Source organism: Ambystoma mexicanum, chromosome 9, assembly GCF_040938575.1.
Source record: "Ambystoma mexicanum isolate Mex_15411 chromosome 9, UKY_AmexF1_1, whole genome shotgun sequence".
NCBI classification, from domain to species: domain Eukaryota; kingdom Metazoa; phylum Chordata; class Amphibia; order Caudata; family Ambystomatidae; genus Ambystoma; species Ambystoma mexicanum.
The window spans coordinates 452,147,304-452,173,564 of NC_090931.1; the positions used below are offsets into that span (position 1 = coordinate 452,147,304).

Consider the following 26,261-nt stretch of genomic DNA (forward strand, 5'->3'; position numbering starts at 1 on the left):
TGTGAAAAGGAATGAAACAAACTGTTTTTAAATGACCAAGATAAGTTTAATAAATGTTTGTTGTCAATGACAATTCTTGTAACTAATGGCATTCTGCACGGACAAATGCTATCTAGACAATGCACACTATTGAACGACTTACATGCGTTACAATGATATGTAGATGTAATTTTGGATATAGTAGAAGAACATGAAATAGGAGTGGCATGACAAGCAGAGTATACTTACTCGTTACTCAGATTACGAGGACGAACAGTTGCGCGAAGTTCGTGCATAAGCACCATCATTATTCTCAACACGGCCCGTGTGAGGCAGGCTGCCCTGAAGTCTGGCAGCTCGGTGATGCATTGCGGTTGTGGCTCGCCTTCCGAAAAGTAGGCCAGGCATCCCGAGTTTTCTCGGCAGCAGCAGTTCTCGTCCTCATTTGGCATTAGCTCGCACCGATTGCATGTGCACCAGGTGGAGACGCCGTCCATTCGACTAGGCCCAGGCTCTCCATCTGTTGATTCGTCCTGCCAACTGCCGCCCAAATCCCCTTCGTTTTCGCGTGCTCCCCTTTCCAATAGTTCCTCCTCGGTATACTCGGGCTTGTACATGTAGGGCATTATTGTAGCCATTGTGTGTTAAACAAACTAAAATAATTTATAGCGCTGGTACTGGTATCTGTTCACACGGGCTACAAGCGGCGAAGGTAGCTGACCAGAGCACTGAAACGAGTCACAGAATACTCAAAGTAACACAGAGAGAGGAATGGAATCGAAAATCTGCTGCTGTGTGTTGTGAAACGGTCTGTTTATACTTATTGAGGAAAGAGGCGTCCTGCCATTTCCATGGCGACACGTCATTAGCTGAAGCGCAGCGAATGTTGACACGAGACGTGCTTTGGCGTTGGGAAATGGGCGGTACGAGTCTGCTGATGACAGGCTCAGGGGCGGGGGAATTGATTTAGTGCCGCAAAAGCAGGTCAGCCAGGGCGATGGGGGAAAAGATAGGATTATCAGAAAATGGCGGCTCCCTGGTGCTTGTTTTCGCGTGCGTTTAATGGACGAAAACTCCGGTAAGGTCCATAGGAAAGTTTTCTAAAATCGAGCCACTTAGGCTTAAAAAAACATGGCCGACCCGTAGGGACAATACAAATTTTTACTAGACTATGCCTTTAAGGCATGAACTGTAATGGACATATTCCCAGAAAGCAAGGCATTGTGCAAACATTATTCTCTCGTTGGAGACATCCTAACTCTGCAGAAACTAAAACATTAGTCATGCTATATCAGCAGTCAAGGCTGTTTCTCTGTGCTAAATGATAACTGACAAACTACCAAGAGTCACGGTTTTATAATAACATCTCTACACTGTGTTCAGCTGCGTGAACACATTTTTACATTTCCTTTTGTACTCAGCAAATCCTGATTCATAATAGACAAAAACAGCCCACAATTAGCACTTAGAAAAACAGAATGTGCGCTTTACAAAATAACAAGTATATCTACATTATATTTTTCTGCATGGCTCTCAGCAAATGTTGATCCATGATAGCGCAGAACAAACTGTATTGCTAAACAGAGTTTACATTAATTCATGAATGGATTAGCTCATGCTAACTATAAAAAAAAGTGCAGATTACCACTTGAAGTGGGAGAATGCTTCATCTATTTAGGTATTCCAATATTTCAGCACCAAAACAAAGAAGCATTAAGAAGTTATGTGCGATGTAAAGTAGATGTAATGAACCTGAAAATGCAGAAGAATTTAGTTAAATTTGGCCGCTTTTCACTTGAACCGTTAGTGAAATTTTATGTATCAAACGCCTTTCCTAAAATCCTGCATGGTTTGGAAACTGTAATTTGGTTTGAATGGCAGGATGTAGTGGCTCTAGAGGCGGATCTCTGGAGAAGTGTTCTTCGGCTACCAAATAGTGTAGCCAGGGCTGTAATTCGATAAGAGCTGGGCTTAATTTTGTTAACTATCGAGACTTATACTCCGATTTTCTTTGGTAAGATTTTACATCCTCCTAGTGGCTCGCTTTATGTTGACTTGCAGGCTGTGATAATAATGAAAGGCAATGGGTCTATGAATACGTAGTATGAGAATTGCAGTGATCTACTGAAAACTCTAGATTGTTAGCATGAATCTTCGGTATCAGAGCCCTTAAACATGAAGATGAAATTATGGGCATGGAATTGGACCACAACCAGAGTATCAGTTGAGAACTCAGCCGACATCAGCACCTCATATTAGAGCATAAGTAATGGGGTCATTTAACAGCTTATTTAAAAAGATTTCCAAATATGCACTGGAGGTACCCATTTCTGCCACTTTTTATAATCATTTTAGTCTTTTTAGCAGAGACCTCGCTGCTTGAAGTTGGAAAGTTCTAAGTGATATTTAGTATGATGTCTAGATATTTGTATATTTTGATGACATTTAAGGTGAAATTGGTTTTAGGAACTTGCATTTTAACAATGAATTATCTATCAATTGTTTTATACTGTTCCTATTTGTTAATGTGATGAAATGTTGTGAAAAGTTATTGTATTAACTACATCACAATAAATAAAACAAATGTCAGCTTTGGATGGATGGCAGCAGGACTGATGGTGTTGTTCAGATTCTTGATAAATGAAAAATTTAACTAAGAGAGTTCATATTTGTTTTACTTTTTTCAGTGAATGTTGTGTCCTTTATTTTGTCATTTCAGATGAACCAAATACATTGTTCAGAAGTAATTCCTTGGCGTCAAAATCAATGGAATCCTTTTTGAAGGTATTTAAGCATTATAAGTCTGTGATATTGAAGGGCTCAAAGCTAAGGAACAAACGGGGCTGTTCCAGAGAATGATGAGTTGTAAATAAACCAAGTCTCTGTTTCTTGTCTTCAGATCATGCCCCATGTCCACGCCTTTGAGGGATTGATTGTGCTTGAACATCCAGGAGCTTCACAATAGGGGAATAATACCACTGCTGCCCCTCAGGAGTTGGGGTACACTGTAGGAGCCCATCCCCCTGCGAGAATAGTGTTGGACACCAATAGAGGTAGACCTTGGAGGGAGACTCCCACGACAGTTCTGCACCCAATTCACACACAGTAGATTCACTCGCATGTCTGCCAATGTATTTCCAAAAAGCATATCCACAAGGCGCTTTAAGGACTTTTGTGAAGAACTACGTTCCCAGAATGGGAGCGGTGGGTCCTGCTGGCAGGTCTGGGCCAAGCTGACCTCATCATGGCACTTCCCCTCCACCCACATGGCTGATATTACAGCACATGCGCCTGACACTTATGAGCCTCATTTTCTAACTAACACAAATTGCATACACAGGACCACCACAGGTTGCACATATGTGCTTTGGGGTCCTCTGCATGCAATGTTAAACATGTACAAGGTGGAGGGGAGAGGGAAATAGTAACGCAAGAGAGACTCGCTCGTATGTGCTGTGGGGTCCTCTGCATGCAATGTGAAACATTTACAAGGTGGATGAGAGGGGGAAATAGTAAAGCGAGACGAATTCGCTTTACTCTTTCATTTTCCTCTCTGTCTTGTGAAAAGGAAATGACACCCTGCAAATTACACTTTGCACAAGGCATTTACCAATGATTCCTATGGAATCCCCATGCTCCTATATGGGTACGTATTGCATAGGAATCCGTTCATTGGGAATGTGCAGTGTGGTAAATGGAGGCGTTCCTTTTTTACGCTTCAATTTCCCGCTCCCCCGCACATGGAGAATGAGGTGTATGCTTCATGGGGCTGGGTTCCACACTATTCATACTGCCACCTAGCTATGTAAAGCCATGTGCACATTTAGTAGAATTGAGCACTTCGGAATGGCACAATATTTCTGCTATTCAGAAATGCCAGGTTCTTGAGATTTGGGAATACAGGTGATGAGAATCCTTCTCGTTGCCAGTGGCTCCCATCTCTAGTTTTGGCTCTCTAGGTGCGGTTTTAGGGACCCTCGTGAGGTAGTATTAGTGTGGTTGAGCGTGAAGCGATGGGGATGCCATGTCTATGTGGATTTTGACCTTGCTGAAACTCAATGCCATTTTCCTAATAGACTGCATCATCAGACGGGTGTGTGTTGTACATCAGCCTGGGCTGATGGCATGTCATACTGATATTATATAGATAAAGTAAGGTGCCCATGCGCTGGCAGTTCCTTGAGGAACCTCTCCTGCATCATTCACATCTGATCCAAAGAGTTTTCCTTGCCCCACCATCGCTACGACAAGGTATGTGGTTTTCCACCTGTCTGTTTGCTGTGTAGGCCTTGACTATGTTATAAATGATTGGTAATGGGGTCATGCTTGTAAGTGTTCTGCTGCTTGTAGGGGTATGGCTCACTTTCATATTTATTCTCACTGCTTTGCTATTTCTATCAGTCCTGTGTAAGCTAGGTATCCATATGTGTGATTCTTTTGGTTCCTCGTGGGATACAATTATCTATGAGAGAGAGAGAGAGTGAGAGAGAAAGAGAGAGAGAGAGAGAGAGAGAGAGATGATTGACAGGTGGGATTGTGAACTAGAGAAATGGGACAGGTCTGCAAATGGCCAGGTGTGAGAGTGCAGGGTTGCAGGTTGGATTGCCTCTTAAGGCGTACTCCCTCTCCCCCCCACGAACTGACTAACAGCTAAGATCTCCTTCCACCTTACACTACACACACACCCTCTACAGAATGCCACCTCGGGCCTAGCCATTAGCACATGACCACTAACTAAGCCACGGCTAAGCTCTCCTCGTTAGCCCTATCACACTCTCCCACATCGGTGGGCAATCAGACTCAAAGCGCTGAAGTCTATCAGATCTTGGACTCTTCCATATAGGTCACATATCCCCTGTTTCTCCGTCCATAAAAGCAGATTGGCACTCAGGAATGGAGTACTTTCAACCTGCACCCATTACTCCACAGGGTCCCCATCTGTATATCCCAACGTCGCAATAAGGGCCCCCACAGTCCCTCCTTTTTTCTTACAGAGCCACGCGCACGAGGCCACCAACAGTGGCAGATGGGTGCTATATAACACCACTTACATGCATCTGTCCAAGCGACTTTCCTTTGGTCGGGTCCCTTTTGGATTTTCCCACAGAAATCTGCTGAGCCAATCTGAAGATTGGGGTTTCCATGCTTTTGAAAGAGGGAGTGAGTGCAATTGGGCTGCACCTTCTCCTTAAATGCCAGCACCAGTTTTTGGGCAAACTGAGATCCAGCAGGTTCGATTACAGATTAGAATATTCAGCATTATGCATTCTTCAGAAACAATCCAGGCTCTCCAGCAGATCCGCAGGCTGGCACTGGGAGTCATGAGATGATGGAGAGGGAGAGCAGGCAGTGGCAGCTGTTTCTGGTAGGGCAGTGGCAACAAAAACAAGCACTGACAAAGCCAACAGTTTTGGCTTTTTTTATAGGCAGTGGATTAGCACTGACATATTAGTAGTGCCTGGTTACAAGATGAAAACAGCTGGCAAATGATGTGAGTCTGAGGGCAAATAAGGGAAGGAAGGGCCTGCGAAATGCACAGGTAATGCCTAAAAAACAGCAAAACTCTTGGTTTTGCCAATGCTCGCTTTTACCAAAAATTCAACACACGGGACAAATGCGAGAACACAGATACCGGTTAAAATCAAGTGACTCAAGGCACTATTGGTGAAGACATTTGTACTACACTAGGAACTGATTTACAGCTGCAATTAAGACATTATTTTTCAGGCGACTGCTTAGAACTACCAATGGCCGCCCATCAAAATCCATAGTGTGTTGTTGCCACGCGACAGAGTTAGCTCAAGGTGATCCCAAGAGAGTGTGTTGTGGGTAGGGAGGAGCAGGTAGTGGGGCGGGAATGACTATAAGTATAAGCAGAACAAAAGGTGGTCAATGGGTGGGTAAAGTCCAAACAATACCCTCCTCACACCCCATCACCCTTCAATCTGTACTTGTATACCAATCGTGGTGGCAGAAGTGTGCAAGCAGTGGGGGCATCAGGGCCAGCCTGGTCTACATCGGTAGAGCTGTGGGTTGTGCAAGCACTGCAATCACATGGGTGTTGCTGAGGAGCATTGCTACAGTCGCGTGCCGTCTCATATTTTGGGATGACAGACTTGTGCTTTGCTGCTGCTTCCCATGATACACAAGAAGGAAGCGCAGTTTAGTGATGATACCATAGGGGGGCAACGCGTCAAGGCGCTATTTAACATACAGTAAAGAAATAAGTATACAATTTACCGCTTGAAATCAGTGTGATGATTTCACAAAGAGCTGTGCTTTGCCTCTGTAATGTAGTTACAGGGTGGGCTTGAGGTGCATTGCTGGAGACATGTAGTTTTCCTTTGGAGTTTTAACAGGGTTCTTGTAGGGCGAGATAGAGGTGCATCGCTAGGGCTCTGATATACATTAAACATGTTAGCTAGCCTGCAGGACCGGTTGCAAGACAGGCGTGAGGTGCATTTGCCAGGGTTGTGTGCTGTGCCAGTATTATTATTAATTGTATATGAAGCGCTATTACTATTCGTCAGCGGGGATCATGGCGATTTCTTGCAGCTGTCTTTTGTCTCCGTGCTGCAGTCACATGGTGTAGTATAGGTTGTGGTGAATTCTTCGAGCCGTGTGTTATTTCAGTAGTGTATTGCCATGGTGCTGTGCAGGACGGTACAGTGCTGCATTGCTAAAGCTGTGTCCTCTGTTGGAAGTGTTTAACACGATGTGCTGTTCTATGGGACTCTGATGCATTGCTATAGCTATGTGCTTTCATACTAGAGCGTTAACCGGGGGTACTGAAGGATGGGATTGTCATCAGTGGTCGAGCACTTTTCTTGTTTACTGCTTTTTGCTGCCATTTTTACCATTCCGGAACTGTTCTTTGTAAAGTTAAAGCACACTTCTCCATTTTCTCCAGCATAGGGTCTGGCATGGATTCACATGCCCATGAATATTCCCCGTCGTCAGGCTGGGAATCCTGCGTAAAGGAAAAATCTGTTTCAGTTTCACTTCTGAACTGTCTTTCTTCTAACAACCAATCACTGGTCTCTGGGTCATACTGCCCCCATCCATTGACTGCCCTCTACCTAAGCCCCTCCTCTGGCAGCCAAAGCCCCTCCTCTGGCAGCCAAAGCCCCTCCTCTGGCAGCCATCTTCAGATTTTTACCGCACGTTAGAGTGGTGGGAGTCCTCGGGATTAGCTCTAGGGCTTTTTACTGCGTTTTGCGCTTTTTCTTAGAGTTTTCTCTATTTTTCGGTCAATCGAGCCTCAAGCTCCACCGATCCATCATCCGACTTACGGGGACCTGTTTTTCAGAACTTTCGTGGAGTTACCTTCTTGGAGGATTCTGGAAGATTCTTTGAGACCTAATCCTCGTGGACATGGCTGAAGATGAAGGAGACTCGACGCCTCTGTTCAGGATTTGCCCTGGATGTGGACTATGGAACATTTTCCTGGACGATGGGCACTCCCTGTGCCTTTACGGCCTACATACGGACCAAACACACGTGGAGGAGACCTGTGCGTTCTGCAAGGATATGGTGCCTCGCACCATGAAGGACCGTTGTAATCGGCTCTCCGAGTGGCTCCAGACGAAGATCCCCGGGCAGCAATCCTCACCCAGCAAGAGGAAATCGAGCGGTCTTCTAAGACCTCTGAGGGCGCTCTGGCTACGGGGTCCCAACATAAGACAAAGCACTGCAAACCCACGGGCACCAGGAGCGCTGTTGGGATGGGCTCCTCGGCGGTCAGGTCGGGAACGGTATCTCCGGCAAGAGAAAGTCGGACCTCCCGGGTAAACTTCTGGAGAAGTCCCAGCTGACTCTGACGGAGAAAGCCAAGGGGGATCGGGGCGCTGACCATCCCCCCACGGTGAGGGCTGCAAGAGCACCCAAGGTCGTGAAGGCCCAGGTTCACCAGACAAAGACCTCCTTGGAAGGAGTGGTGGTGTCCCTAGCAAAGGCCACGTATGCGGACTCGCAGGAGGCATTCCCTAAGGCGAGAGTTTCCCTGCCTGCTCGGAGGGAATCTTCTTTCCTACCCACCGGTGAAGACGATGCCGATCATCTCCCCTAGACTGTCCTCTCTGGTCGAGCAGAAGGGGGCGGGGTGGTAGTCCTGCAGGGCTCAGACATCGTCAGTTTCTGGGCTGAAGGCCGTGCTGGATATGAAGTACGAGGAGGCCAGGTCCTATGGGAAGGACCCCAGCGAAGCAGATGTGGAGAATAGCGAGGATACCAATGAGGAGCAGCAGGGCGGTGAGCAGCCAGAGGACACCACGCCACTGCCATTTCCCCCATTGCAGCCACCACAGCAACCTCCGCTGCAGCCGACGGAAGTGTCGGCGGACATCCTACAGGCACTGCACACCTTGTGTTCTGAAATCTGGACAAGGATTCCCCTGTCACCGGCGGGAGAACCCGCGGCGCCTGGGCCATTGGGGGAATGCCCTGTCAAGAGAAGGTGGGTACACCCTCCACCTCCTTGCCACCCTTCACCACCATCCCCTCCTCCGAGGGACAATACGGAACCGGATACGGCGACGACGGGCACGGTTACGGACAACAACGACGGAGTGGACCTCCCATCGCCAGTGCCCAGGGCCTCCTTCCACGCCATGATCGCTAGAGCCTCGGAGATGTTTCAATTAGCGCCTGAGGAGAAGAAGAAGGAAGGCTTCCTGTACCAGCGCCGCGAGGCCAAGAGGAAGACTGTACTTTCTATCCCTCTATTGGATGACATTTGGGACGAAGGGCTGTCCCTCATGAAGAACCCGTCCTCGGCCCCGGCGAAGAGGGACAGATACGAGAAGAAGTACAGGGTGCCGGACTCTGCACCCAAGTGTCTCAGATCCCAACCGTCCCCGGACTCGGTGGTCTCGGCAGCGGCGAAGAAGAAGTCCTCTGGATCTTCGGCGTCGACGTCCTCTTCCCCCCCGGACGGCGAGGGAAAGAAGCTAGACGCCATGGGGCGGCGGGTCATCTCGATAGCTGCGACGACGATCAAGGCGGGCAATGCGTTATGACATGGAGCTGTGGTTCAAGATCGCTCCCCTCCTGGACTTCCTCCCCGATGACAAGAGGGCGGAAGCGCTGGAGATCCTGCAAGAAGGCGAGGTGGCATCGTACCATGCCATCACCGTGGCCACAGACATCGCTGACACAGGCTTCTGTGAGATGGGCAACAGCGTTTGCCTTTGTCGGCGGGGTTGGTTGAAGGCCACTAGCTTACGCCAGGATGTAGTCGAGGGTGTTGGACATGCCCTTCGACGGGGACAACTTATTCGGCAAGACAGTGGACGAGTCGATTCAGGCCATCAAGGCAGATACTGAGACGGCCCGGGCGTTGGGCACGCTTCAGCATCCATGGCCGTCCTTTCGGGGCTCCAGAGGGAAGGCCAAGGGATACTCCAAAGGTTTCGGTGGTGGCTCATCAGCCTACCGTCAACCATCCCGCTCTTCGACTCAGGAGGCCTACAGAGGCCGCAGCAAGTCCGGAGGAGGTCGCCGTCATCGCCAAAGTCCCCAAGGTGGCGGGCAAACGGCAAAGCAGGATTGACTGGCCGCAACGTCGGGCCCCCACCCTTACACCCCGGTGGGAGGCCGGCTGGCAAACTTTGTCAATATGTGAAAGTCCATCTCCACCGACCGTTGGGTGGTGATGCCCTGGTCCACGTGCACACTCTGGAATTTCAGCGAAAGTGCCCGCGCATTCCACCGGGGGCCAGGAAGGAAAACCCTCCCTCAACTTCTGCTGGAGGTACGGGCCATGCTGAGGAAGGGCGCAATAGAACTCGTCCCGAAAAGGCTCCGGGGCTCCGGAGTGTAATCCTGGTACTTCCTCGTCAGAAAGAAGACGTGCGGTTGGAGATCCATATTAGACCTTCGCTGCCTCAACAAGTACATCAGGTCCCAGAAGTTTCGGATGGTCACCCTTCAGCACGTGCTGGGACAACTGGAAGAAGGGGATTTCCTATCGTCGCTGGACCTGGGGGATGCCTATTTCCACATCCCCATCCACGAGGGACACCGCAAGTTCCTGCGCTTTGTGGTCCAAGAGCAGCATTACCAATTCTAGGCCCTTCCCTTCGGATTGAAGTCAGCACCAAGGGTCTTCACCAAATGTCTGGCACCAGTAGCAGCGCGGCTGTGCCTGCAAGGGATTCACGTCTACCACTACCTGGAGGCTTGGCTCATCCGAGCGAAGTCCAGGGAGTCCGCCGTTGAGCACACGGCGGGCACCATCTGGCTTCTCACGGAACTGGGGTTCTCGATAAACTTTGCAAAGTCCCGCTTGGTGCCATCGCAGGACGCGCTGTTTCTGGGGTCTCGGCTCAGCACAGTGTCATGTCTGGCATCTCTGTTGGAAGAGAGAATAGCGGCCATCCTCGGCAAGGTTCAACGGCTGTTGACCCTGAAGATTGCAAGGGTGAGGTCCATCAAGTCTCTTCTCGGCATGATGTCGCCGTGCATTTACCTTGTGCACCTGTGCAGGCTGCGGATGCGACCACTGCAGGAGTTCCTCGACGCTCGTTGGATCCAGGTATCGGGAAGCTTCGGGGACAAGATCACCCTCAAAGAGAGTTTCCGTCGAGCGATTCGGTGATGGGGTGTCCGCGTGCATTTGTCGGCGGGCGCGGATTTCCAGACCCCCCCTCACCAGGAGACGGTCACGACGGACGCATCCCTGGAGGGGTGAGGTGCGCACACCGTTCGTCTCCACGCAAGAGGCCTGTGGCTAACGGAGGAGAAGTTGTTGCACATCAATGTTCTGGAGCTACGGGCCATGTTTTGGGCCCTCAAGTCCTTCCTTCTGTCCCTCAAGGGCAAGGTGGTGCAGATTTTCACAGGCAACACCACCACAATGTTTTACATCCAGAAGCAGGGGGGGGACCAGATCCCCAGCGTTCTCCAAGGAGGCGCAGGACCTATGGCGATGGGCCGTCGCCTAAGAGATGTTCCTCGTCCCATTTCATCTGGCAGGAGTGAAGAACACAGTGGCCGACTCTCTCAGCAGGGAACTGCGCTCGTGCCACGAGTGAATGCTTCGGCGGGACCAAGAGGATCTGCTGTTCCGATGATGGGGCAATCCCCAGATAGATCTGTTTGTGACGGCGATGAACACCAAGTGCCAGAGGTTCGCCAGCAGGTTTCCCCAACCGGGGAGCATGAGGGATGCGTTCTCCTTCCCCTCAATGCGTTTCCACCGTTGCCGTTGCTTCTGCGACTCATCAATCAGCTCAGGTGGTACCCGGTGCAGGATGATCCTTGTCGCACCGGTTCGCCAGCAGGTTTCCCCAACCGGGGAGCATGAGGGATGCGTTCTCCTTCCCCTCAATGCGTTTCCACCGTTGCCTTTGCTTCTGCGACTCATCAATCAACTCAGGCGGTACCCGGTGCCGGATGATCCTTGTCGCACCGGAGTGGCCGAGGCAGATATGGTACCCAGACCTTCTGGACATGTCAGCGTCCCCTCCAGTCAAGCTTCCGGCAGACGCAGATCTTCTCGCCAAGGACGGAGGCGCGATTCTGCACCACGACCCAGGGTCACTGAACTTGCAAGCTTGGCTCCTGCAGCGCTAGAGTTTGGCAGATACGATCTCCCGGCGGGCTGCATTGAATTTCTTGCCACGGCCAGGGCTTTGTCTACACTGAAATGCTACGGACATAAGTGGAAGAGGTTTGCCGTCTGGTGCCATGCACAGAAGCTCGACTGTGATACGGCAGAAGAAGTGAAGGAAGATCAGGGCCAGTTAAAGCCTGTTGAAGATCAGAGCCAGTTAAAGCCCCTTTTCTGTCTTCATGCATGTAGGAAAGGCTAGTGGGTGATGTCACAAAGGATGGCCCAGCTATGAAGGACACTTGCCTAGACCAATGAGAAATAACGAGATTTCCTTCATGAGAGGTACCTTCCTCTAATACTGGTCTCTCTGTTTTTTCTTTGTGTTGTTATGTTTTGGTTTTTGAAAAAAGAAGCAAGAGGAAGGATTGGGGACAGAAGAGGAAGGCGTATACGAGTGGGCATATTGAGCCAGCCTGTGGAAGAGAGAATTTAGAAGCACCTGTTGTGCATGGGTACAAAACCCAGTTAGTTTTGTTGCTAAAGTAGAAGTTAAGAGGGACGTTTAAAAGAGACTGTCACACCAAAGCTGGAAAATAGGAGGCTCGCCCTGCTACGGCCGAAAACATCAGCGGGTCCGCGGCTCCACTCCTGGCCCCCACCCTTGTGGAGGAGGAGACGCGGCGCAAGCCTTCTTGTACACTGCGGTACAAGGAAAGAGGGCCCGTTTGTCGAGACTGACATCGGGTCCGTGGCTTTACTCCCGACCCCCACCCTTGTGGAGGAGGAGCCGCAGCGTAAGCCTTACTAGTACACGCTGATACAAGGAAGAAGGCCCGGACAAAGCAGCAAATCGTCATCGAGCCAGCCGCGAAGGAAGCAACAGCTGATCGGCTGGACGCTGTAAGGAGAGGGAGAGGTAACGAGATCCGGAGGACATATACAGGGAAAAGAAGGTCCTCAGGAAAGGGCCAGGGTGAGAACAGTGAGAGGAAGGCCCTGAGTATAGACACAGTGAACAAAGACATATTTAGGAACCTTTGTGTGAGCAAATGAAAGGCAGCAATTAGCAATTATTGGATGTGCTTGCCACAATACCGGAGGAGAGAAGGAGTTAGAAATTAAACCCCTCACACGAACGCTACCCTGTGAGCTATCCACCCACCCACCTGTAGGTGAAGATATTGTTAAAAGGACAGAGAACCTTCTCAAACCGAAGGGAGTTGTTAAGTTGTTAAGTACATCAAGCTTTACGGGAGAGGGTCAGTCACAATTGAAAACATGGAAGCTGGTCTGTTTCCGTGAAGTGAATAAAACTGGTTTTTCTAATGTTCAAGGGTTTGGATATCCTCAATAAAGTTATAGTTTTGAAGCCTCTAGGACTTGTGAGTAGTTTATTCCACACCGCATTATAACATCGACCCTATACGGATTAAGGCCCCACAGGTGCTGCCGTATTTACTGTCGCTGGCTAGGGCAGGGTTGGCCCATGCTTCCATCAAGGTTCATCTGGTGGCTATCTCCTGCTACACCAGATCTCCGGGGCGGTCGTCGTTATGGTCACACGGCCTGGTCAAGGAATTCACAAGAGGACTTTTCCGTTCGTTCCCGCCAGTGATGGCTCCGGCGTGGGAGCTCAATGTGGTGCTGACTAGGCTCATGGATCCCCCGTTCGAGCCTATGCATTCGGCAACGTTGAAGTTTTTATCGTGGAAAACAGCGTTTTGTTTGGCGATCACCTCCGCACGGCAAGTGGGAGAGATTCAGGCCCTCTCTTGTAAACCACCTTACTTGACATTCCACGAGACGAGGGTCATGCTGCGGACGTACCCCTCCTTCATGCCCAAGTTGCCATCAGACTTCCATCTCTACGAGCCCTTGGTGTAACCTATTTTCTTCCTGTCTCTTCGTCGCCAGCTGAGAGGACTTTGCACTCGCTGGATTTGGCTAGAGTGCTGAAGTTCTACGTGGACTGCACAAAGAGTTTTCTGAAGACGTCACAGCTGTTTGTGAACTTTGGCCCTGTGAACCAAGGGAAGGCCCTCTCCAAGGCTTCCATTTCCAGGTGGCTCTCCGGCTGCATCACCCATTGTCCGGTTGGCAAACCGACCATTGCCTGTCTGTCCGAGAGCCCATTCGACCAGAACGATCGCTGCAACTATGGCGTTCCTGTCTGGTGTGCCCCTGATGGACATCTGCAGGGCTGCTACGTGGAGGTCGACACACACCTTCACAAAATTCTACTGCGTCGACCGGGATTCCAGGGAGGAGTCCAGAGTCGGCCAAGCAGTGCTGCGCAACCTGTTAGTTTGAAGGTGAACCTGGTGAGGAGGTAAGAGATGCTTAATGTTGAGATGTAGAGATGCTTAATGTTGAGCCTTACCACCTCCTGTGGTTGTGCATGTGTGTGTACTGCTATGTATTCTTTATTCATGAGCATGTGAATCTGGTAGATGTTGAAGTACAGTGGTGATAGTGAGGGTCCTTGTGGCACACCACAGTCGCTAACTCATGGGCTGGATTTGAAGGCTTTAATCCATACGATTTCTGTTCTGTCTGCTAGGAATTATTTAGTCCAGAGTAGTGCTAGGACTGTTATGCCTATGTCTTCTACTTTTTTGGTTAGGGTGTCATGGCTAACTGTGTCTAAGACTGCAGAGAGGTCGAGCAGAATAAGGCCTGAGGTTGTGTTTGAGTCTGCATTAGTTTTTAGGTTGTCCCAGATGGAGAGTAGTGCTGTTTCTGTTCCTCTTGCGGGTCTGAAACTGACTTGAGCTTGGTCTAGCAGGTAGTGTTTTTCTATGTGTTCTTGGGTTAGTTTGTATATGTAGGTTTCCAGGAGTTTTGCTGGGTAGGGAATGTTTGAAATCGGCCTGTAGCTGGAGAGGTCTTCTACGTCGCAATTTGTGTTTTTTAGAAGTGGTTTGATATATGCTGATTTGAAGGTCCTTGGGACAGTTCCTGTTGCTAGTGATAGATTTAGAAGGTTTCTGTCATATTCTGCTGGCTTTCCTTGTGCGAGGATTGATTTGTAGATGTCCGGGGGACAGGGATCCATGGATGATCCTGCTTTCTTGCTGTGTTTTACCAGCAAGGCGAATGCCTCTGCTGATATTTTAGAAACGTTTTGGAGTTTGTGCTGTGGTTCTATGTTAGGTTTGTTTGGTTGTATGTTGTGGTTGGTTGGTCTGTTTTGTATGATTTGTCGGATGTCATAGATTTTCTTATTGAAGTGGTCTGCCAGGTTGTTGCATAGTTTCTCTGAGGGGGTTGGGATGTTGTTGCAGCCTGGTGGGTTTCTCATCTCTATAATGATGTTGAACATTTCTTTTTGTGCGTTGGTGGCATTGGTGATTCTGTCATCATAATGCCTTCTCTTCGCCTTTTGAATTCCTTCTTGTATGCGCAGATTTGTTTCAGGAATTGTGTTTTTTTGTCTGAGTTGTATTCTTTCCTCCATTCCAGTTCCATCTTTTTGTTTTCCTTTTTCATGGCGCTTAGTAGTGGGGTGAATCAGTTTGCCATTGTTCTTTTTTTTTGATTGGGTGAATGGTTTTTCCGGGGAGATCTTGTCAATTGTATCTGCAATCCATTTGTGTAGTAGCTAAGCTTTTCCGTGTAGGTCAGCTAGCTCTAATTCTGTAGTTGAGGGTTTGGTCATCTCCAATTGTTCGAATAGGTTGCTTTCTTTGACGTGTTTCCAGTTTCTTTTTGTGGTGGTTGTGAGTTTAGGGGGTTGGATGTAGACTTAAGTTGGCAGAGTGATCACGAATAGGATGATGAGATGGTCGCTCCACATTATTTGTATCGGCGGTGCTGTGGCGATGAGTTTTTCCTTGGCGAAAATTGCATCGAGGGTGTGTCCTGCCGAGTGTGTTGCCCCTTTGACTAGCTGTTGTAGTTTCATGGTAGTGAGTTGTCCAATCAGTGAGTTTTGGGAGTTGGCGTGACTGTCTTCAAACCAGATGTTGAAGTCCCCCAGGATGATTAGATGTTCTTGCTTGATGGCTATGTTGCTGATGGCTTCTATGAAGTTGTCGACAAAGGTTGCATCGTATGTCGGAGGTCTGTACACCATTAGTTTTTGGGTTGGCTGTAAGGTGTATTACCATGGTTTCACAGTTGAGGACGTCGAGCAGTTCGTCTGTTTTTATTTTCAGGTGTCCTTTGAACGCTATTGCGATGCATCTGCCTTTTTTGTTTTTCCTGTTTATTTGAAGGCATTTAAAGTTGGTTGGAAGGCAGCTTTGGAGTGTGATTTTATAGTTGTCATCCAGCCATGTTTCTGTTATGAATAGGATGTCAATGTCGTTGTCATTGAGTAGGTCGAAGATCTCTGCTGAGTGTTTTGATCTTGCGTTTATTAGATTGCAGTGGAGTTTGGAGGTGTTGTTTGGTTTGGACTTTCTTGTTGGGGTCGTCTTCTGATCGGTGTTGAGGTTTCCTTCCTGGTCGATCTCTTGTTGAGGTGTTGGGTTTGGAGTGTCAGTGTCGTCGAAGAGTTCTTCTAGGTTCTGTCTTGGATTTTTGTTTTCATCGGGTTTGTCTTCCAGGAGTTGTGGATGTTGATTGGAAGTTCCTCTTCTTTTGGTGATGTAAGGTGTTATCGCATCGATCGTGTTTTTGTTGTTTCTAGTGTTGTACATACTTCTTCTGCGTGGTTGTGTTTGGTTGTTTGATGTTGCTGCTTCTAGCGTTGGGTTGGTTTGCTCTGTTGACCAGTTGTCAGTGAGGTATGGAGTTAAGTAGAGGGATTTGTCTCTTCTCTCGGCGTCGGTTCGATATTTGTTCCTGTCTGTGGGGGTGCGTTCTGTAGTTGTGGTTCTTTGTTGCTGTTCCGAAGTGTTTGTTCTTTCTTCTCTCTTTCTTTCCCTCGATATGGGTCATTTGCGCAGCATTTTAAGATTGAGAGTTGTTTGGTCTTTATTTGTTTGCTGATGCGAGTTGGTTTTGCTTTGGTCTGGTTGTCTTGTGGTGTAGTACTGGGTGTGGAGGGTTGTCTGCTACCAGTTTGGGCTCTATCTGTAGATGGTCTTTTCGCTGACTCATTTAGTCGCTGTCTTGAGAGGGGTAGGGGAGGTGGTTAGGGGTTATATAGTTGGGTGTTATCTATGGCTGTCCTTAATGTCCGTCTTCCTGGGCGCGGTTCACTGCAGTGAGCTAGGTATGTGGGTTTAAGAAGGATATCTACTAGCTAAAGGGTGACTTTGAGGGGCGCAGCTAGGACTTACATTTTATGAGGCGTGAGCCCCTAATCGCAATGTCACTCCACAGTAATCCACCGGTGGGTTCTGTCTCACCTTAGAGTGAGTTGGTCAGTGAGATTTGAGGATCCTGTATAGTGGGAGAGAGGCCTAACAAAGCAATCTAAAAATCATACAATGCAACCTGGAAACAGATCCCCTGCTAAGTTTGAGAGGCCTGTATAGTGTATGAGAGGCCTATCAATGAAATCCAAATATCATACAATTCAACTTGGAAACAGAACCCCTGCTACCTTTGAGAGACTTGTATAGTGGGAGAGTGGCCTGTCAAAGCAATCTGAATATCATACAATTCAATTTGGACACAGAATCCCTGCTAATTTTGAGAGACCTGTATAGTGGGAGAGAGGCCTATCAAAGCAATCTAAAAAAACATACAATGCAACCTGGAAACAGAACCCCTGCTAATTTTGAGACACTTGTATAGTGGGAGAGAGGCCTATCAAAGCAATCTGATATATCATACAATGCAACCTGGAAACCGAACCCCTGCTAAACTTGAGAGACCTGTATCGTGGGAGAGAGGCCTATCAAAGCAATCTAAAAAACATACAATGCAACCTGGAAACAGAACCCCTGCTAATTCTGAGAGACCTGGATAGTGGGAGAGAGGCCTATCAAAGCAATCTAAAAAAACATACAATGCAACCTGGAAACAGAACCCCTGCTAAATTTGAGAGACCTGTTTAGTGGGAGAGAGGCCTATCAATGCAATCTGAATATCATACAATTAAATTTGGACACAGAACCCCTGCTAAATTTGAGAGGCCTGTATAGTGGGAGAGAGGTCCACGGCCAGCAGGTCAGATTAAACAGCTTGATTTGTCTTCTTTGAGGATGTGGGAGGGAGAGGGGCAATGGGGAATAATCACACTGTTTAGTGTCGGTTTGCTAAATGGATAGGATTCTCATGTAGAGTAGTTGCTCTACTCCAAGCCCAGGCCACTCCTACCTTACTAGTCCTTGTAGTTGATTGTTGACGGCTGGCCACTGGCTTCCGCTGCGGACACCTGCGGACACTTCCTGGAGCTACCTCTGTTGGAGCCGCCCTTTGCCTTGGGGCCCTTAGCAGATGGGCTGCTGGGCAGAGGGCTGCCCTGGGAGGACTGGTTATGAGATGAGAAGGATCCAATCACTGCACGGGGGCGGGATGGGGAGGGGGGACCGGGAGAAACCAGGAAATGGTGGCCAATGCACGCGAGACACACAGGGGATCCAAACACTTTTTTATGGTGTTTTGGGCAGAAATGGGGTCACACACAGAGGCTCCACTCACCTACTTCAGTTCAGGGGAAATGAAGTGGGTTGTAGCAGTCGAACACTAGGCCCTGATGCTGTAGGTTAACCAGCCAATCACTGCCCGGGGGTGGCATGGGAAGCGGGAGGGACGGGGAGAAACCAGGAAATGGTGGCCGATGCATGCGAGGCACACGGGGATCCAAACACTTTTTTATGATGTTTTGGGCTGAAATGGGGTCACGCACAGAAGCTCCACTCACCTACGTTCAGGGGAAATGAAGTGGGTTACAGTGAGCGAAGACTAGGCCCTGATGCTGTTGGTTAACCAGCCAATCACTGCCCAGGGGCTGGATGGGAGGCGGGTGGGACCGGGAGAAACCACGAAATGGTGGCCGATGCACACGAGGCACACATGGGATCCAAACACTTTATAATGGTGTTTTGGGCAGGAATGGGGTCACGCACAGAAGTTCCACTCACCTACTTCAGTTCAGGGGATATTGTGATATAGCATCTAAATCCACCTTCCCCAGCTGCGCATTACAGCCTACTTCATGCGCAGAATGGAATTATAATAAATGACCTCAGACCGAAGAAACTGAACAGACTCAAAGAATACGACAAAGTACTACTTTATTGTCAGCTCGAATAAAGTAGGGAAATCTGGTGACCATCCAAAATGCAGCTCATTCACTCTCGTCAAAGTTTGACTATACAAAGACTTTATATTTCAATGCACATCAGCTATGACGTCATCATATGTGGCAAACAGTAAAACCTATCGAGGGGAGGGATTGGTTAGGGGAACATATATACCTATACTATGTAAAAGTGTTAATATCTTGAGTAGCTGCGCCTTATCTAGTAGGCACGTCTCGAACTACCTCTAAATACGTATAATACTGATTATAAAAATAATAACAGCGGATTGTCTATTGCAACACTGTATAGCATTCCGCTACATAGCCACACATGATTGGTTGGCATACTCTCCCAACCTTGGACATTCAGATTGCCAGCAGCACGTGAACAGAATGTAACACAGGTGCAGATAACAACTTCAGACCACTACCCACATTGGTCAATTAGCCTACCATCTCTCATCAGTTAGACCATGAGCCAAGGCATCTCCTTGGTAGTTGACCTTGCTGACTGTTTTATTCCATGGGACCTTTAAGGGAGTGTAGGTACATTGCTATCTTCATCTGAGGCTTAATGAATATACCTTGTTTTCGTGTCTTGCACCACATGTCAGTAGACCATGAATCTGTCAATTTCTTCCTGCTACTTAATGCTATTTGATTTAATTATGCTGGGTGCTATTACCCCTCTTGCCCTCTAGAGACTTGGTTGCCCCATGTTACTTGTGCTTGCTTTACCTTTAATTGTCATTCTTGGCACTTGCAGGTGTTTTTGATTCTGTTTAATCTAAGGGAAATGTGCCATTCATTCATAGCTTATCTATGTTGACTCCCTTTGTACCTTCCAAATATTTCTTGATGTGTAATCCTTAGTCTCAGACAAACAGATATTCTTTGTTTCTTGCATGAAGCTGTTTTCTGCAGTGTTTCTTATCTGTGGCCCTGGTTTGTCTCCAAGGTAGTTTTAAAACGACCCGATGTCCATCTTTCCATCATGGCCACTTTCCTCACGGTATAGTGTCTACTTCAGCAAGCTCCTATGTAACTCAGCTAGCTTTTATTTCTGCGTATATACATTCACTACTCGTCTGGTTACTTATCTTCTTTGAATATGACATTTCTTCACCTCTGCATACATGTTTCTCTTATTACTTCAGTTAGATTATCAGTTCCTTAATCATTCACATATCGTTTCAGTGCACCATTGCGTCTTCCCTCCACTCTGGTCTGACTTCATTTACTGCTTTTCTATGCCCAATGGTGTATGCCGACATCCCTCCACCAATTCAGTGTGAGGGAACATTCGATAAGGTTGTCTGAGTGCATACGTCTCTCGTATCTTCGATACAGTATTGGCATAATGCTTGGTGTTATACACAGAGTCTTCCTGCTTTGCTTCCAGTATGACGCAGGTGAGGTAGCGGGCACTCGAGATGGCGTCAGCTGCTTTTCTACATTCTGCCATCTGGTTGAGTCCTCGACCACCTCCTCAATCTTCTCCACCTTCTCTTCACACTGTGGCTTCTTTGGGATCCATATATTCATCACCCCCATGTGACCTGCATTCTTTATGTTTTCATCCCTACTCCAACTCATATAGCAGCACTCCCCAGATGGTGGACAGAATATCCAACATCCTACATATTTCTTGTGATCCTTAGGGTAATAGAACTTCGTTCCAGGGAGTGCCAATGGGAATTTTCTTTATATTTTCACGGGTGAAGCATTCCTCTTGCATGCCTTTGTCAGTTTTAGCAATTATATTGATGATTATCCTAATCCCAACAGCTTTGTTTGCTGTCTTTTCGCATTGCCAATGGCGATTCTCACAATGCAGAATTTCAGCTTTACCAGAACTAGTACTGCTCCTAGTAATTTGAAAGCATTCACCATCCAGGTCAAAATCCATGAAAACAGGGACGAAAACCAGTCATCTCCTGCAGTCTCATCTACCTCTTCTTCCATTTTCATGTGTAAGTTTGACAAAGTATTTATTGCCTCTGTCAGGGTTCCATTTTCTCCATCATAGGCAGGTGTATAAGTACAGCAAGAAGGCCCGATCTTGGCGCAAACGCCTCCTTCCAATGCTGTAATCAAGTCTTAGACTTACCTCTTCTGGAGGGTAATCAATTGTATAGCCCTTAATTCTCTCGAATCACATTGAATCCTTTTATAGTAATGTTGATTGTCTGTAGCAACTCCCATCTGGTGATTTGTAAGCACATGGCATTCACTGCAGTCTGGAGTCCTGGCATACATGTAGATATAAGTATTATTGTCAACTTGCCAAATAGTTTATGCTTATCTGGAATACTGTCATAAGTTTTTATTGATTTTTCAAAGCAATAGTTACCTTTTTTCACTTAAGAAGGGTTAGTGACCTCTTCTTTCTCGGGTGCTTATCCATTTCTGGAAAACTTTCAACCTGGAGATCAGTTTGGGGAATTACCAATGCAGGAACATGTATGAGTACTATGGAACATACTCTCCCCAATTCTTGGGCAGCTGCATATAAGCTTTAGATTAACAGGCCCAATAGTGGTCCATCAACACAGCAGTTCTTTCATTAATTCCTGGGAGATCAGTTATCAGCTGACAATCTTTATTTTCTCCAATTTTAGTCAGTCCATTTCGGAAAAATATTGTGGAATTCTTCAGTGTTAATATGGATATCGTCCCTGCTTCATCCTGCACCATGTTAGCTGCTTTGACTACTTAGCCCATGATTTTATGCATACAATGTTTACTATTTGCACTATGCTTAGTGGTTCCTTCTTCAATAGGTTAGCGGTTCAAGATAACATTCCTTCTTCCCATCCTGTACTGATGGCAACTCGTCCATATACCAATAGCTGAAGTCGCTCCCATAATCCTGCTACTCCTGGTTTTTCCTGCATGTCTGAACATTCCATCCTCTACATTTCAACAACCTTTACTTGTTCCCCAGTCAGGGATGAATATTTAAGCATCTGGCTCATCCAGCCTCTCTCTTTTTCCATCTTTCGTGTTTTCACATAAGCATCTTCATATGGCAATGATCTTCTTGGTCACCATCGTAGGGTTGCCCATCTTCCTTCGAATTGTCCTCTGGTTGCGCATGCTGCTAGATGGCTGAGACATTTTGCATCATGTTGAGGTATTTCTCTTGCAATGAATTTTCTGGTTTCCTCATTGCATAAGAGATGAGAGAACACACGTAACAGCTTTCCTCTGACATTCTCCTTCCCACCTCCCTCATGTGCTGATTTCACATAGTGTTCTTTAAATGAAAAGAATGATCAAGATATGAGTTTATATTTTCAATATCTTCTGCAGCATCTCTTTTGGCTTGGACAATTTGTTGAAAAACATTAGAGAAAACATTGTTTGTTTCTTTACAAGGGATAATCATAGAAGCATCATCAATCAATTTTTCATCTGTATTATTAAGAATCAATTGTCAAAAAGCGTAAGAAAAGGCAAACGATAATATAAGCATCAATCCATATGCACCTATTGGTCTTCTCGCTGGCATGTTACCTCTTGTACTCTGAAACTTTCTCATCCTTCTTTTCTTGCAATATGTATTTAAGTCATTTTTGTCAAATTCTTCTCTTTTTTACACAAATATTGCAAAATAATTGAAAAGAAAACTCTGAGAATGATAGCGCAATTTTTAGGATTTCCAAAAAATGTAACGCATCTGCGTCTTTTCTTATGAAAGCTGGGTACGACTGGAGAATATAAGTGAAAAGAAAATTTTAAAATGTACTTAAAGTTACAGTTATAGGTAACATGAAGTGATATATGTATATACGTTATTGCTTTGTTTCTGGCACATTGTTCCATTTTCCCAACCAAAATTGTTCTGCAATTGCTGCAATGTTCACTTCCCTTCAAACTTAGGAATGGCTACAAAGTTCATAAAATGTTCTTTTATTCTGATCAATGTTTGGCTTTGCCCTTGGCAGCCGATCTTTTTGTCATCCGTGGAACCTCTTCTCTTGCTTCACTGTCATCAGTTGCCGGAGGGGCAGGGGTATCTCGTTTGTAGAGCTTCACTTCATTCAGGTGTAGCCAGGCTCTTCTATTTTACAATTTTACAGCTGTGGGTGTAACTTCTTCTGCTAAGTTCAGCCTCAAAATGTGGCTTATTCCAAGTGCGCACAAAGCGTTGCGCTCGCTCCTGCTCCCCTAGATACAAAATAGGCTGTTTCAACAATTCTCTGGGATCCTTGGTTTGGCTGTCTTCCTCAATCCTCTTCGACCCTTTCCTCCGCTGCTTGACTTGTTGAGAAATAAAAGCACTGGCGGTCATATTTGTCTAATAATCATGGATCTCCTCAAAGATCCATGATTTTTCGGTATACTGTGGGCATTTTATTTATTTATTTATTGTGAATTTGTAAGGTGCTTATACAGCAAGACATTGTGTTTCAAAGCGCCCACAGGGCAAAGGGAGGGAACATGGGACAAAGGCAATAGAATAAAATAATGAAAGGATAGAGGTGGTCCTAATAGTCCTTGTGAGCATTCAGATCATGCAAGTGCAGAGAGAGAGGGAGGGGGTGTGGGACGGTGGGCTAAGGAGATTCCCGGGGGGGGAGGTTAGTGCCAGGGAGTAAGTTGCCAATTACCGATAAAAAAGTGCTAGGCAGAGGTTTCATAGAAAGAATGGTCATCTGCCGATACAAAGTGCAGTCATGTGAGGGAACACAAGCCGGTGGGTGCCCAAGGGCAAGTGCTGGGCGAATGAGGGCTGGAGGTGATTGGGAGGATGGCCATGACCCATGAGGACACATAAGGCCCAAGACTACCAATCTTAGTGACTGAGGGGTTTACCATGGGAGGGGGAGAGAGAGGGAGGAGGTGAAGAGGAAAGTCCTGAGGGTCAGAGGGAAGTATGAAGAAGAGTTGGGTGTCATCTGCATGACACTGGAAGTGGGGGGACAAAGTAGAAATCAGGTGAGCAAGTGGGGCGAGATAGACATTAAAGATCCAGGGTGAGAGGTTGGAGCCCTAGGGATGCCACAGGTAGAGATCAAGGTGGGAGAGGAGAAAGAGTCCTGAGAGGGACAGTGGGGTGAGGAGGTCAGCCAGTCCAGTCCAGTGCCCACTCCGAGATACCAAAGGTATCATGGAGTCTTTTTACGAGGATGGTGTGGTTGGCTGTATCAAATGAAGAGGAGAGATGAAGTAGAATGAGAAGAGTAGGAGAGGTAAAATTCAGAGATGCAAGCAGTTCTTTACAGGTGTTCAGGAGAGCAGTTTCCGTGCCGCTGTATGCTCGGAATCCAGATTGATGGTTGTGTAGGCAACCAATCAGCTTGATATGTTGAGTCAGTTGTGGGAGGACCAAGATGGGGAGATGGGGTTATAGTTAGCCGAACATGAGGAGTCTTCAGAAGGCTTTTTTAGGATGGGGCTCACAAGAGAGTGCTTCAGAGAAGAAGGGAAAGACCCAGTATCAAGAGAGTGTTTGCAGAAGTCACAGGAGTTCAGGAGTTATATTCTAGTGGGAGGAGCAAAGGGTACTCTCATGCGACATCAAGTCACCAACTCATGGGGATTCAGGTGGTGATCTTAACCAGTCTAATTTCTCAGGGCAAACAAAGCAAGGGGCAGATGATGCAGCCACCCCTTCTTCATCGTCATCTTCAATTTCGCTATCCTTTCTTTGAGAATTCTGTTTAATCTCTCACAGACACCATTGACCTGTGGGTGGTAAGCTAACAAAAACGTGTGTGTTATGCCAAATAGAAGTACTATCTGTTCAAATAACTAATTTACAAAATGTGGTCCATTGTCAGACCATAGGACTTTGCACACACCGCATGGAGGAAACACCTCATGCATGAGGTACTTGGCAGAACATCTGGCATCAGGGTGTGTTCATGGACCTGCCTCGATCCATCCTGAAAAGGGACATACTACTACAAGCATGTACCTATATCCATTGCATACTTGCAGCATAGCCACGTAATCTATATGTAGATGCTGAAAATGATCATTAGGCTTTTGGATTGCTCCCCTCAGTGTTCTTAAATTATGCCCTGCTGTAAACCTCTGGCATATAATGCAATTCACAATAAACTATGCCACATGTTCCAATGAATTTGGTGTCAACCAATCTTCTCGAATTATTGCAGCAAGACTCTCTATTTTTGTGTGCGCCGGGTAGTGAAGGTGCACCAGTGCCACCTTCAATAATGCTAGAGGCATAACTGGCTTTGCAGTACTATCCTGTCTCCATAAAGCCTCTGTGGGGGATAAAGAACACCCCCATTTTTTCCATAAGGCCTGTTCTTCCTGTGGGGCTTGACCTTGCAACTCAATTAACTGTACAATGGATAACATATTAAACCCTTCCATCATTACCACGCACCGTCCAGTCAATTGTTTAACACTTTCTATATCAAAATCAGAAACATTCAGGAAATATACTGGCCTTTTGGCTTCTATGTCTATGGCTTCATTACCGCAAGAAATTAAATCTCCTCTTTTAGTATGGGCTGTGTACTCCATGACTGTGATAGCCAATGGAAGTTTCAATACTTTAATACGCTTATCCAATAGCAGTGCATGTTGCACAGGTGAGCCATCTGCGCGGACAAAACCCCTCCTTTTCCAACGTGACAATCCTGTGAGTATGGTTGACGTCACATAGGCAGAGTCAGAGTACACAGTCACTTCCTCATCTTCATATCTCTGAAGCGTGGCGATATGCAGCACTTATTCTCTAGCCTGAGCTGAGCAATACGAAGGCAGCCTCGCACTTGTCACTACTTCAAATTCATCATCCTTTTTTAGCTTCACTATTGCCGTCCCACTATGTCTTTCACCCGTTTGCTACATTTTTGATGAACTATCAATAAACAGAATCTCCACCCTCCTAGGGCATTTTATTTAAAATGGGGAATATAATCATAGAATTCAAGTATACATGGTGCAATCATGTACACAATCCTCTTTCCCTACTATTTCACTGTTCTACATCTAACAATTTTGATCGCTGGGTACGAAATCATCACCTCGTATCCTGATGCTTTTTGTGTAGTCAATGTACTCTTGGTTTTCGCTAGAATAGCAAGTAAAGAGTGCTCGACAATTAATGTAGTTGAGCACCCAATTGTAATACTTGAAGCCAATCACAAAAGCGGCAGCAGCTAAAGCTTGTTCGCAAGGATAATGTTGATTCATTACTGGGTCTAAAATCCCACTGTAGTAAGGTAATGGTTTATGTCCATATCCTAAAGTAGTTTATTGTGTGAGGAATGCTGTCATTACTGCAGTCATTACCTCTCCATTTGCACAAATTGCTCTTTTAATTCTTCGAATCCCTCAGTCATTCCCTCTGTTTGTTTTTATTTTTTCCCACCTGTACTTCCTTGAGTCCTTTTAAAAGTGGTCCAATGTATGTACTGTAATCAAAAACCCAGGCCCTACAGTAATTACATAGGCCTAAGGATTGTTGCATTGTTGCATCTCTCTTACTGTCTCTGGTTCAGGAGAGTTTTGAATTGCTTCTGCTCTTCCATGTGTCACTTTTCTTCCATCTTTGGACATCAGCTGGCCTCTGTATAGGGTCTCTTCCTGACAATATTGTAA

At 46.8% G+C, this 26,261-nt stretch overlaps 1 protein-coding gene across 1 annotated transcript in view; it reads left to right on the plus strand.

Moving 5' to 3' along the window:
• Nucleotides 1-26,261, plus strand: part of LOC138488168 (ras GTPase-activating protein 4-like) — a 1,092,176-nt gene that overhangs the window by 839,224 nt on the left and 226,691 nt on the right. Inside the window, exon 11 of the mRNA XM_069614957.1 lies at nt 2,699-2,763. Within this exon, the coding sequence (XP_069471058.1) occupies nt 2,699-2,763 (65 nt within the window). The remainder of the gene's footprint in view (nt 1-2,698; nt 2,764-26,261) is intronic.